The sequence below is a fragment of the Poeciliopsis prolifica genome, unplaced genomic scaffold, assembly GCF_027474105.1.
Source record: "Poeciliopsis prolifica strain line A6 unplaced genomic scaffold, Auburn_PproV2 SCAFFOLD012, whole genome shotgun sequence".
In the NCBI taxonomy this organism is placed as follows: domain Eukaryota; kingdom Metazoa; phylum Chordata; class Actinopteri; order Cyprinodontiformes; family Poeciliidae; genus Poeciliopsis; species Poeciliopsis prolifica.
Genome location: NW_026562387.1, coordinates 5,816,677 through 5,830,393, shown reverse-complemented (window position 1 = coordinate 5,830,393; position 13,717 = coordinate 5,816,677). Strand labels below are relative to the sequence as shown.

At 41.6% G+C, this 13,717-nt stretch overlaps 1 protein-coding gene across 5 annotated transcripts; it reads left to right on the top strand.

Moving 5' to 3' along the window:
* Positions 1-537: 537 nt before the first annotated feature.
* On the top strand, positions 538-13,493 carry rec8b (REC8 meiotic recombination protein b). Of its 5 annotated transcripts, none has more exons than XM_055037400.1 (18): positions 544-1,163; positions 1,371-1,439; positions 2,226-2,368; positions 3,075-3,150; positions 3,789-3,906; positions 5,097-5,172; positions 6,206-6,276; positions 7,280-7,361; positions 9,252-9,306; positions 9,394-9,568; positions 9,713-9,847; positions 11,011-11,086; positions 11,647-11,804; positions 12,053-12,092; positions 12,183-12,258; positions 12,335-12,430; positions 12,927-13,033; positions 13,129-13,493. In XM_055037400.1, the coding sequence occupies exons 1-18, from the start codon at positions 1,108-1,110 to the stop codon at positions 13,218-13,220; spliced, it is 1,701 nt and encodes a 566-aa protein (XP_054893375.1). In that variant the 5' UTR covers positions 544-1,107; the 3' UTR covers positions 13,221-13,493. The 5 variants fall into 5 exon arrangements, 4 of the variants coding, with proteins under 4 accessions (XP_054893376.1, XP_054893375.1, XP_054893374.1 ...); XM_055037399.1 differs by having other exon boundaries at positions 545-1,163; positions 6,209-6,276; positions 9,249-9,306; XM_055037398.1 differs by having other exon boundaries at positions 545-1,163; positions 9,249-9,306.
* Positions 13,494-13,717: the final 224 nt, after the last annotated feature.

Below are 13,717 nucleotides of genomic sequence, written 5' to 3'. Positions count from 1 at the left end.
ATCATTCACCGCTGCCCGTGCGGGGTGACGTCACACCGCCCTTCTCTTTTAAAGGCTTGAATAAAGTTAATAAATGATATTGTGGAGCGCTTAAAGTAGAGGCGTGTGATACATTCTACATATTTTGGTGTTAATCTAACGCTAGGTAAAATAATATAATAATGATAAAGCCAATATTACTAACGATGAAGCCGATACCGATACTTTTTATTTATTATTTAGATCTGATATGATATGAAATCAAGCTTCTGACTTTTCAGGTGTTTTTGCGGTTTTTCCATTTAAATTGTTTTTTTTTTTTTGTTTTGTTTTGTTTTTTTTGTTAAATGTGCCTCCAAAATACTTCAACATGATAAGCAGAAACAGAGCAACAAAACAAATTTCTGTCTGAAGCAAAGTGCAAAAAATTATCATTTGAGAGTAAAATAAAACAAAATTCCTGATATAATATTTGACTCAATTTTTTTTTTATTTTACTTTTTATTTTTACAGAATTGTACATGATTGTATTTTATTTAATTTATCATACAAATCTATTTCTGGAAAACATTTGGTCCTGTTTGTCTTATAACGTTTGTTATGAATTGGGACTTTATAAATGGAGTGAATTCAATTGAAATCCACCAATTAGTGGGTTATGTGTGTGTATACATTTGCTGAGAGCATTATTATTATTTTTTGTAGTAGTAATCTATTGTTAAACAAACTGTGGAACAATTCTTGGAGGTAAATTTATGGATCCCATCCTGGAAAGGTTTGAGTTTTCTCAAAATCAGTGAAATTGATGTTCCTGGTCTGACATCATTCATTATAAAAAGCAGATGTGTAGAAAATAAATGAACATTTTGAACTTTACCAACATCACTCTGGCCCGCACCAACGACTTCTCTTAAATGACTCGTCGATTTTATTCTTATTTTACATGCACGGTCCTGAACGCACCACGAATTGTTGACTTTCAAACCGAGTTCCTTCCCGGGAGCTGATTGGTCGCTGTTGAGCTCGACGCGGGAAACTTTCCCGCTCCTGAAAGTTGCCGTCCGGGGGTGAAATTTACAAACTTCGTGGGTTTGTTGTTTTTTAGTTGAAAGGTCATCGTCTTGCGACATGTTCTACTACCCAAATGTCCTCCAGCGCCATACTGGATGTTTTTCCACAATCTGGTAAGTTGAACGACGCCCAGTTATTCCTTCTTAGCTTGTGATGGAAAATTAAAAGGGAACTAACAGCAGGTAACCAATAATTTCCTCAAGGAAATCCATACAACATCTGAGCTAACTGAGAATTAATCTAAAACATGGTTTAGATGAATCTAAAGTATTATATTTTAGATCGATATTGCATTGTATTGTGTTGTTTTTGCTCTCCAGGCTTGCAGCCACAGGAGGCATCCGGGTCACTCGCAGGGAGTTCCTCAGGGTCAACGTAAAGCGGACATGGTAAGAGTTTAATTAATCAGAGTCCTCTATTTGTTGCTCCAGACTTGGACTGTTAACTATTGGTTAACTAGTTAATTGGTTTTATATTAGTTATATATATAGTTTTTGGAATGAAACATAAAAACAATAGTAACTTAAAAACATCTCATTTCAAAAGCTGTATGTTTTAGCAAAAAATATTGTGGAACAGAAGATAATCTGAAAAGTGCGGCATGTCTCTCTTGGTATGTCTTCGCTAGCTTAGCAGATCTACAAACTGACCATTTAGTCCATTCCTGATCTCTGCAAAACAGCTCAGGCTGGTTCCGAATGGTTCGATTCTGGTCCGAACCATTCTGACGTTTCTGACTTGGATGCTGCTGTGCTTTCATTGAACTAATTCCACTGTTGCTCAGACGTGGATGCGTCACGTTGTCCTGCCAGAAGGTGAAACCTTCGTCGTCAGGTCTCAAGTCTAGTGCAGCCTCTAAGAGGTTGTCCATATTTAGCTCCATCCGTCTTTCCGTCAGCTCTGACCTGCTTCCCCCTCCCCGGCTGAAGGAAAATCATCATTTCCCCTGACCTTCCTCCGAAATGTTTATGTTTCTTGTGGCTACGTTTCCATGACTGAAACTTCTTGTCAACGTATTCTCCTGCCAAACACCTACAAACCAGTTCTCCTTCACTGGTCCTTTGTGTTGGTCTATGACGTAAAATCCCAGTAAAATAGATTGAAGGGAGGTAGATGTACTTTTTATATCTCGTGTCTTAAAACATTTCTGACTACTCTTTGTCCGTCCCTTGCAGCAACGACATCTTGGAGTACGTGACGGGGCAAGTTCCTGCTCTGGAGCCCAACCAGTCCAGGCCTCGCTTCTCCCTCTACCTGTCGTCTCAGCTGCAGTACGGCGTGGTCGTCATCTACCACAAGCAGTGCGCCTTCTTGCTCGGTGAGATTCTTTTATTTATTTATTGTTTTTAAAGAGTATTCCAGCACATTTTGTCGACGTTTAGAGCGCCAGCGCTTCTCACGTTTTCTGCCAAAAGCATCTTTTGCTGTTAGTCACAGGAATGCTCTTCTGGTGTGAAACACAAACAGCCCCGCCGTCACACATCTCGCCGCCTGACTCACTCCGATATAGCGGGAGGCGCAAACCAATACGGTGCTGATGAGAGCAGGGTTCGTCTCGATTTACTGACACCGATCCCGAGTCCAATAAATATGCAGCCCACGCTGCTCTCTCAGTTCGATCGAAACTGTGAAAGACCAGCATCATGCGCGTGAAAAGCTTTGCAATCTGGATCGCTTGTGATTGTGGAAGTTGTTGCGTCTGCCGGCCTCTTTGTGTGAGGATTCGGGGTTTCGTGTGTGTCTGTTGAGTCTCTGTTGTCCCGTCTGCCTCTTGTCTGTTTCCCCCTGATTATCCCCGTGCCCCGCCTTGACCGCATTGTTTCTTGACTGAGTTATTGTGTTTTCTTTCCTTGTGTTCACGTTTCTTCTGCACACTTTGTGATCGTCACTAAAACCGTCGCTTTGCACTTCAGACCACGCCTGAACCCTCGCCACTAAAACCGCCACTTCTTGACAGTTTCACGTGAGAAAACTTGCAAACTCTCTTTGTGTCTTTTTCTCTTCTTTTTTGCTTTCCCTTTCAGAGGAGGTCCAGCAAACTATCGACCGCTGGCTCCGCTACAAAAGACTCGTTCAGATAGACCTGGCTGAATCCGACAGGTGAACATCCTCACAGTGAGCCATGGGAAGAGACCCGCGGTGTCTGGGCACCCTAAAATCAAGGCCTTATATTGTCTTAAATCAATTATAAAACAATGTAAGAGCCTCAAATTACATTAATCATAGGTCTTACATTTTGTCTTGGCTTGCACATTGTATATAGTTTATTTTAATATGGGACTTTTCTGTAAAGCAGATGTTCGAGTCGCATGCCACATTTTCATCGCTAACTAGCTGCTAACATACCCTTGCTAGCTAGCACTTCTGTTACAAACCCACATGATGCTACATCCATTCTGTTCAAAAAAGCTTGTAGAAAATATCCAGTTTTCTTTTGCACGTCTCTGTTGTGATACAGGTCTTAGATTTCACTCGTCGTGGTCGTCTTGAGTGAAGCTCTGCTCTTAGAGGACATAAAGACCAGACTGTAGAAATGAGAATATGTTTGCTTTACTGACTTGTTGACGGATGAACTGAGCTCCTCACGCAGGGGCCTTCATCAATATTTGATAAGCTCGTCCTTTTATATCTTCCCAATGTTTCGCGGGTAAATCTTAACACCACAGGTGCGTTAGCGTCTCGTGGGTCCGTAGAAGCCGTGGTTAAAAGTGGCTGCTCTCCGTCTCGTCCTCCGGCAGGATGGCTCTGGATCTTCCCGACGGCCTCAACATGATGGTGGAGGCCGAGGGAGCTCTGGACCCCTTCTTTGGTCTGATGGCCTCCCACCAGCTGCCCAGCCCCTACAGAATGGTCCCGGTACGGTCACTGCACACACCGCCAGTGCACTGCGTCGTTGTTGTGGCTTCTGTTGGCTCTCTGGCTGCAGCGCAGCGCATAAAACCGACGGACATCTGCCAGCACAGTGAGCTGCTCCTCCTGTCAAATATTTAGTATGTAAATATTGGCAGGTTGGACGGAGGTGGCAGCGTGGTGTCAGGAGCAACTGTGGTCATATTTGCAGAGCCTTCTGAAAGTATCCACGCCCTTGAACGTTAGCTCGATTTCTTTTTCACTCCATGACCTCAAACTTTTCTGTTTTTTAATGGGACGTGATGCTTAACGATCAGCACAAAGAAGAGGATAGTTGGGAGGTGAGAAGATGAGGAAACTTAGTTTTAAAAAATCTAAAAAGGGTGACGTTCCTATATGTTCACCTCTCTTTGCTTTGATACATTTAAATAAAATGAAAATATGAAGGTGAAATGCAGACAGTTAGAGCTTTATAAAGTTGATAAATTAAAATAACACAAATAGAATCGTCTTAATTTGCTTTTTCTGGTCACTGCGATGCCTTTTATTCCACGTCACGGTGGCGTTTATCTCCTGAGTCATCGTGTCATTGCGCCACACCCAGAAAGTGCCCGGTAAAGCAAATCACTTCGCTTAAGGTGTAAATGTAGCAGAAACATTTGAACTTTGACCTTTTGCTACAATCTTTCCAGAAAATCAAGTTGTTCCACAACATATAGGCGACCTGCAGTGCCTCAAAGACAGGAGATGACCTTAACTTAAAGGAAACCGGATTCAAATCTTCAGATTTGGTCCCAGACTTTCAGCTCATTGATAACATTCAAAAACATCCGGTTCTGTTTTCCTGACCTGTTTTTGACCCAGACTGTTATGTTCAGAGCAAACGAGGGTGAGTGACTGGCTAATTATTGCCACAATTTTAGTTTCCAATATTAAAACCCAACTTTGTTAGATATTAGTCATTAGAGGGTGAGCTTCTTGATAGCACCCAGAAAAATGTTTTCCTTTCCTCCCATTTTAACGCCAACCTTGTGCTTTAAATGGCCGAAAACACACAGTTTTTCTACACAGCTCCAAAACAAACCGATGTTCATTGTTTGTTGAATGAAAATTAGGCCAAACTAATTAGTTTGGCCAAAATAGTTTTTTTTTTCCACATATAGTTTTTTTTTATATACATATATATGTCCTTGTAGACCGAGTTTGCGACTGAGGATTTGGTTTTGCAGAACTTTACGGTGTCCAGCCCCACCAACAAACCAGACAATCAAGGTGAGTTTTAATTGAGCTATTTTTTTATTTATTTATTTTGTTTATTTAAAAAAACATCCCCCATAACTGTGTTGCCATTGATAGATTAGAAACAAGAAGCCACAAAGACGTCAGTAGCTTCATTTGAGACCAGTGTCTGACTGACAGGAAAAAGAAAAAGTAATCAAAAAGATACGATTGCCTTTGTACGATGCATGAAAATAAAAATGACTTCCTGATTCTCTTGTGTATAAATATGATCAGTAAAGAAGATAAGGGAAGTAAAAAAAAAAAAAAAAACATCTTTTAATTCACTTTTGGTGAACTAAAGGCTGAATTACTGAAGTTGTGCTCATGTCTTCCTCAGAGGTTTTTCTGTCGTTTCCTTCAGTTGTTCTTGGTGCAGTGCCCCCCGCAGGCGAGGGGGTGGAACAGGTTTTTTCCGGAGGTTTTTGTTCGGCTGATGCGGTGCAGCACGAAAGCAAACCGCACAAGCTGCAAATGTGTAGCAATTTTGGTCCCATACAGAACCGAGTCTGCCGCACTATCAGGCGTGCAGACACCCTAACATTGAGCTCCTGGCATCACAAAAACATCGAAATGCCAGGAAATATCCGGTGAAAACCTGGTAGCTCCTGCTTGGATTTCATTGAGTCTCTCAACATAATAATGTTCGAAACTATGATGGAATCAGTGCAGGAATGGCTCAAGAGAAAAAGTCAAACGATTTGTCCAAGATCCCTCCCTATATGTTGCAACCCTAACAAATATTGGAAAAGATTTAGTGCTGTCTTAACAGAAAGTTTTCGCTTAAAGTAATTAAAGCTGATATTTTTTAAAAGACACAATGATGTGGATTTATTTATTATTTTTTTTATTGAATGGTGGGCTTTTCTATTATTGTTTTTTTTCTCTGCATAGCATGCTACTGCAACGAAAGACGATTTTAATTTGTACGCTTTCGATAAAGATACAACTTACAGCATCTTGAAGTGTTAATATCGTCCCGTCTGACAGCCTTGCTTTGCCTCTCCCTGGTCCGTTTCTCCTGAAGCAGGTTTCGTTTCGCCTCTGGCTGCCATCACACTAACAGAGAAGGAGCAGTTTGTCATCAACACTGCTGAGGTAAACTCTCTGTCAGGGTTCAGCCTCAGGAACCTCCTCAGTCATCATTTTCAGAGACAGCACACGTCCCGGTGAATTATTGAGCCGGGATGTGTGTGTGTGAATGACGTCTCTATTTACATGGTTCATCCTTAAAAAGTCTTAAATTTATGTGTCTAAAACTAAGGCCTTTAAATGTTTTGTTTTTTATTCCTGCACATATCATGTTGTTGTTTATTTTTCTGTCAGGCAGACGTTTTCATTGCGCTCTATGATTTCTTGAAGAGGTTGAGGCTACTGCTAATTAGCTGCTAATATTCCTTTGCTAGCTGGCTAGCTGGTCCTCTTTTTTTGGATAGGTGCATATTTATTTTTACAAAATAAACATGTGAATTTAGATTGCAGATTTCTTGCTTTACATGTCTTAAATCTCATTCATAATGGCCTTTAAAAAAGTCTTAAATTTGAGTCAGCAGAGCCCGCAGGTGCCGTGTTTCAACGTCTTTGTCGCATGTTCGCTTTGCTTAAAATCGTGGCCTCGCTCGGTCCAGAACATAGCGATTCATTTTCCGTGCATGTCATGCAGTGGGGTTGTTGGCAAACTGTAACTAAACCTCATTGTGTGTCGGTCGACGTCTCTGCGGTGTTTAAATGCAGGCAGATCCTTCTGCTTTTGATGAGCAGACTGCAGAGGCACCTCCACACAGCCTCCTCATTCTGTCACTCAGAGACAGATAATGCTCCTCCTCAAGCACCCTCGGCCGATGAAGTCCATTTTGCCTTGATGAGATCTGACTTAATTAAATCAGGCTGCACTCAAACAGACATGTTGTCCACGTTTCTGCTCTTCCGGCTCCCGCCTGCCTGTCCTGGAGCGTTATCTTTGCCCCTCGGGCAACACAACGTGACACACCTCCCACTAGCTTTTTTCTGTTGGTTGCATGTTTCTCATTATTTTCCTCACATTTAGTTTTTTAATTTTTTGTCCTTGTGTAGTCATTGCTTTTGTTTCCCTCCGACGCAGGATTTCGACGGAGCCGAGCTTCCCGAAGCCACAGCCAGAGACATTCAGTTTCTGATGGATCAGCCTGATTACTTCAGGAGAGGTGTGTGTGTCTCTGTCTCTCACCGCTCCTTTAATCACAAAGCTGTCACATGCCTCGTGGGAGCTGCTGCTGTGAAATACTATTTCACAGTGTTTCTGGTTCGGTGTCCCACTAATTTCTAAAATAAAAGGAGTCAGTAGATTTTAATCCGTGTGAGGGCAGTCCCGCTTTTAGAAACAGGTGTTACCAAATAGAGACATGTTGCTTAGAAAATTGCAGCTGGTTGGCCTTGTTCGTTACAAACTTTTTCACTTAAAAAAAAAAAAATATTTGTGTTTTTTTTTTCTTCCTCACAGTTACTCTTCCCACTTGAAAATTCATATAATATACTATTTTTATCTAGATATATATGCATAATTTTCAGAACTGATATTCTTTATCCTGGCTGACAAAAAAAAAAGTAATTTTAATTGTAGTTTATTATGTAAAGCTTTGCTACCTGTATTGAGGTGTTAATAGAACTAAAACCTCTTTGTAATGCAGTGCCAGACATCTGATTTTTTTTTTCCACTTTCAGCTGGTTGGAAAAAAGGCGGCTATACTTTTCCCACATGTAACCCAGTGTTTAAAACACAAGTGAAAGTTAATGATGTTAATTTGATGTCTTTTTTTCACAAGATTGGAAAGTATAAATAGATTTTGTGTTTTGCTTTACTTAGAAAAATATTTCAAAAAGTGCTAAAAATCTTTAAAAAGCTGGGAAGTGGGCCTTTAGTGATTGTTTTGCTGATGGATTGGGCAACCAATGGCTGGCCTGGTCTGATATTGCGTCAGCCAATGGGGTTGATTGTCCCACCCCTTTCACTGCTGCGCTGTGATTCGGCTCAGAACTACGGTTGAGAACTCACAGCTGACCGTTGTTTTCGTTAAGAGCCTGAGAGAGATTATAAAATCTGGACAAACGTTTCTTTGAGAGCAGCTGAGACTGAAGAAAAAAAATCCCCATTAGAGTCAGAGTTTTGTTTTTTTGTTTTTTTACGGTGCACTTTTGGCCTGGAGTGCCCAGAGACTTCAGGACCCATTTCTTCTGAATTTGGATGGCGAGCTCCAGCCCAGAGAACCCAGTGAGATGGTCGATAGTGACCCGACTGGTCACTATCCTGGAAATACTGAGAGAACTGACTGACACATTGGAAGAGACTGGATAAACACGGAATGACCGACACATTGAAACGACTGTTATTTATTTCATTTTCTGTTTTAAAAAAAAACGTGCGCCATCTTGTTTTTATTATGAAATTTTACTCTTAATTTAGGGTGTGCACAAAGAATTTAGTGTCTTTTTATCCGGCCCAACTTCTTTTTAGATATACTGTCATAGCATCGGTGCTGGTCAGAGAAGTAAATTGAATTACCTGCCTTTTGCTATTATCAGGTGTATTTAAAGTAACTTGTGGGTTACACATACCTGCACACAAATATGGATAGAAATAAATTTGCAATACAATTTGCTCTAAAAACAGATTAAATAGGTAGAAAACTATTGCAGACTTACTGATGAATCCAGGCGCTTCAAATTACCTTAACAACTGTTTAGGCAATGCTGTTTTAAAACGACAGCTTTAAAAATATAATAATGACTTATAGTGGTCTTAAAAAGTCTGCGAACGATGTCGTCCAAATCATTTATGTTCAGTAGAATGAATGAGCATCCTGCAGCAGGAGGTTGCAGTATCGTTATCCACCTGACGGTGGCAGCACCTACAAAAGCCTGATCTTGTCTGTGTTTCTGTGTCTGCACCTTTAAACATCTAAGAACATCCGGTTAATATCAGAGCGCTCTTTCATAAGGCCATGAAAGCTTCACTTTGAAATCTTAAACTCTAACCTGTGTAAGTGTAATTTTTATGTTTTATCTCCTTCTTGTTGTAAATATGTTATAAACAGAAGACGAGGAGCCTAACGAGAGGACAGGGGACCAAGCCGTCTCATCCTTTGGCGTCCGGTGAGCCTGGAAACTTTTCAAGCCGAACCGTGAAGGTTGTCGGTGCGAGGCGCCTCCTGTTGATCGCGTGTGCGTTCCCGCGTCCAGGCTGAAGGACACGACGCTCGGGACAGAGCAGGACGTCATGTGGCTGCTGGACGAGGAGACCGGGGAGCCCCTGGAGGTTCCTCTGGCAGCCGTGGCCCCTGAAATGACCCCTGAGCACGTAGCGATGCCACCGGAGAGCGTAGGGGACAGAGCTGCAGAGAGCCTCTGTGACGAGGTCAGAGACACGTAGACAGAATCAGTTGGGTTTTGTTTTTTGTTTTTTAGGGACACAATTGGCAGCATGTTAGAGCGTGTCATCGTGTACTGGTGTGCTATGACGCCATTGGTCCTCTAAGCGTGTGGTTTACTCTGCCGCCAGGCGGTGGGCCGTCCTCTGAGGACGCACGGCGGGAGACGCAGGCGCCAGCTGGTCTTTGTGGACCCTGAGGTCCAGATCCCTGACCAAGAAATACATCAGCAGATTGAAGATCCACTGATCGAAACTCTAGATATGGTACATAACATATACATTAATACTTTATTTACTCCACTAACCAAGTTTAAAAAGAAAAGGAGCGTTGGGCATCTTTAAGGTTTGTAAGCACTGATTTGCCTTGTCAGTGTTTAATGTTTTAGTTTATGAACAAACGGCAAAATCCACAGATAAATAAACCAGAGCTGCAACTAACGACAATGTTAGTTACTGATTATTGTGATGATTAAAGAATTGGCACATGCTGCAGTTTTTTCACTTAACCACTTCGACCTTTTTTATATAATATCACAAACACATTTTATTACCTGAATTGCAACAGAGAAAAATATTGACAGAAAATGTTTTGTTTTTGTTTTTTGTTTTTTTCATTTTATTTCATAACTGAAAAATGCATATACTTTTGTACAGTTTTCTCTTTTAGTCTTGCTTCCTGAGTCTGTCTACTAAAGTTGACGATGAATCAACTATTGAATTAGTCCAGGATTATTTTAACAATCGATTCGTCACAACTAATCCGATTAATTGTTACATCCTTAAGAGACGGTCGTTCTCTCGTTTTTGATCACAAATCATCAATTTTATTTTAAACAGCCTTTATTTGCCGTAAAATTATTCGGTTCAGATTTGTCAGGCCTGAGTGTTGTACATTTTTTAATTAGAGACCAATTAGGTTGATCTGGATGCCTGAAAAAAATTCTGCGACGCTGCCAAAACAGGAGCCACGATTGTGATGTTTCATGATTTGTGGCACGTAGAGATAATTAAACCAAACGTATTTTTATTTTATTTTACAGGAAAATCTAGACGTCTTGAGTCTGTAAAAGTATTTGCTGGAACCAACAGCAGCAGCTGCACGTGTAAACAACGATCTCTCAGTTGTTTAAGTCACTCACTGATTGAGTTTTCTGTCGCTGCTTGGCTGCAGTCAGACTCCTGCTATGCCAGCGTGGATTTCACTGGAGTTTCACTTCATTAAACCGCAGCTTCTCTGTCTCTTCCCTTTGCCTTGAAACCCTTCTGGAGTAGAGCTCATTGATTCCCTTTCATCTTTCTTCTTCTGCTGCTTCGATTCCTTCGAGGAGTCATGATTCACTTCCAACTCTCGAGCAAAAAAAGAAGAAGAAGTAATGTTCTGCATTCATCTCAGTGCCGTGTAGGTAATATATTATTCTTTTTGTCAGGCGGAGGTGTTGGTGGACGTCCCTGCGCTGACCCGGAGGGCCTCTCCTGCTCAGCTCTTCAGCGCCCCCTGTGGATGTCAGTAGCAAGTGCCGGCCCTCGCTCCATTCAAAATAAATCAATACATCTGGTTGCGGAATAAGTTTTTAATCAGCAAACATGATTTTTTAAAAAAATTTAAAGTGCTTGACAGTTGATGTTTTTGGACAGGGATAGTGTTTTTTTTCCCTCCTTGGTAGATGAAATCATTCTTTCATAAAAGTGGAACAGAATATCTCTTAGCCCATTTTCTGCACTTACGAGCCTCAACATCCGCTGTTAAGAAGCAGATCAAGCGCCTCTGGCAGTAACAGGTATAATAATTGATTTGCATGTGAGTAGCTTCCCGAGACTTGGCCCATATTCGTTTGAAACAAGTAGGTTAGGGTTGGAAGTGGCTGCGCCATCCTTTTTTTTTTACCTCCGGTTGATTTAAAAAATGTTTATAAATATGGGAACGAATCAGAAAACCAAACTAAAATGCTTCTGCTCAAACCTGTAATAATTGCTGTCTGTGACGTCGTCTGCCAGTCTTACCCACTGTGGTAAAGAACACAGATTATCCTCTGACCCCCCCCCCCCCCGCCCTACCTCCGCAGCTCTCGTCCACCCCGACCTCCTGTCGCTATGGAAACAGCGGGCCTCCATCGCCATCCAGAGGAAGAGCGGGGCGGCGCAGAGAGCGGAAGAGGAGTCAGAGCAGGACATGGAGATCCTGCGGACGGAGAGGAAGCGGAGGCACTCGCGCATGAAGGAGGTCGGTCGGGTATTTTTAGAGGAGCGGAGGAGAGCTCAGCACGGCCGCCGTGAGTGACGGAGCGCGAGAAAAACACCCCCGTCAAAACGCCACTCTGGTTCTCGAAACTCCTCGTTGGAGTTCGTAGGACTGCGGCGGGCGGGCTCGTTTTCTGAGTTTTTAATTCGTGCGTGCTCAGCTCGGTTGGCGAGACGAATGAGATCCCAGACCGTTCCATCTGATAAATCTCTGCCCCTCTTTCCTCGCAGATGAGCAGCCAATCAGGACTTCAAACCACTGAGGGCTCCTGTGAGTCTTCTCTCACAAACACAAGTTCCCCATTCAGGACTCGGCAGCACAATAACGGGATCACCATTATGCACTTTTGCGTGTAAACAGCTGTGTTAGATGCCATGCTGGAGATGCCCGATGAAGATAAGTGTGGAAGTGACGTGACGACTCCCGTCAGCAGATGGTGGGCTGCTGATGCTGATGAACTGAGACAACTGGATGACCAGGGAACATGTCATTGAGTGTGTTTGTGTCTTTAGGTCTCCACATGAGGACGTCCAGCCACCAATGGAGCCGATAGCCGAGGAAAACATGGAATTGCCCGAGGCTGAGAGCGACACACAGTACATGCTGAGGTTCGCCAACAAAGCAAGTTGCACCCTAACCCTGATATAAATATATTTTATTTGGATTTTAGTTGACAGAGCAACACAAGGTAGTGGTTTTTAAAATTTGATTTCAGTTCTGAATCTTTTAAGAGGACATTGCATATTTTGGTATCAATTTGATACCAAATGCATATAATATTGCCAAATTAATGCCGACATCAATACTCTTTGTTGAACGTTATATGTTTTTGTGATTTTTCCTTTGAGTTATTTTGTTCAAACAGAATGTGGACAAAGTTTACAAGTGTCGAACATTAACATCGTTTCTGTGCATTTTTCTAAACAAAGTGCAAAATGGTGATTTTTTTAGACCAAATCAAAACAAAAAATGTTTTTTTTTTTTTTTGAAGCAGAGTTGAGAAACTGCAACGCAAAAACAACATTTCAAGAGGAAATCTGAAGCTAAAGTATCGATCTTACCATGCGCTTTCATCAGTCTTTTTATCCCCACCTTTCTTTCCAGCGAGATCGCCTCCATCCTGCAGAGATCTGGTGAAGCCGCCTTTGACTCTTTGCTGCCCCCAAAGGCTGACCGCTGTACTGCAGCTCGCACTATGAACAAACTGCTGGGTGGGGAAATATGCTGCTTTTCCTCAACTATTCAGGAGTTTCTGATCGGTAAGCTGTGACGAGTGAACTTAATCTTCCGCCGTTTGTGTGTGCAGAGCTGCTGTCAGCTGGACAGGCGACGGCCCGTCAGACCGAGCCCTACAGTAGCATCGCCATAGCGCCAGCAGCGCTCGGGACGCCGATCTGAACACTGACGGTTCACAGCCGAATGAATTGATTCTTCTATAAATTCCTTTTTTTTAAATGCAATTGATCAGCAATCATTTGTTTCATCAGTTTGCAGTTTTTAAAAATTAAAGCCAATTTTACTGAAGTTTTAATCTTTTAAATATTTAACGTATTTATATGTTTTAATCATTATTTTAAATACATGTTAATAGTGTTTACATATTGAGTTTTATTCAAGCTTTTTTCTATTTTAGACCAGTAAATGTTACAAAAAGCAACTTTGATTGTGTTGTTTGTTCAACATAAAATTGAATAAAATTCTATTGACTTTTTCTAAATACAAAGTCTAAAGTTGCCTTTTTGGTAGTGGATAGGATTTCTTTTAAGAATAACTATTCTAATACAGTGACAGAGTTGCCAAGATTGGGAGTTTTTTTTGTGTGTGTGTATTTTCTTTATTTCAATGTCAAAAAACACTGACAGGTTGACGCACAAGAGTTAATGGTGGAAATAATA

What these genes read in the sequence shown, in the direction of transcription:
- rec8b (XM_055037398.1), top strand. Translation starts at nt 1,108, where the DNA reads ATGTTCTACTACCCAAATGTCCTCCAGCGCCATACTGGATGTTTTTCC. An exon ending in CAGAGAGCCTCTGTGACGAG is followed by an intron (nt 9,569 to 9,712) that starts GTCAGAGACACG and finishes CTCTGCCGCCAG; the next exon opens with GCGGTGGGCCGTCCTCTGAG. An exon ending in GGCACTCGCGCATGAAGGAG is followed by an intron (nt 11,805 to 12,052) that starts GTCGGTCGGGTA and finishes CTTTCCTCGCAG; the next exon opens with ATGAGCAGCCAATCAGGACT.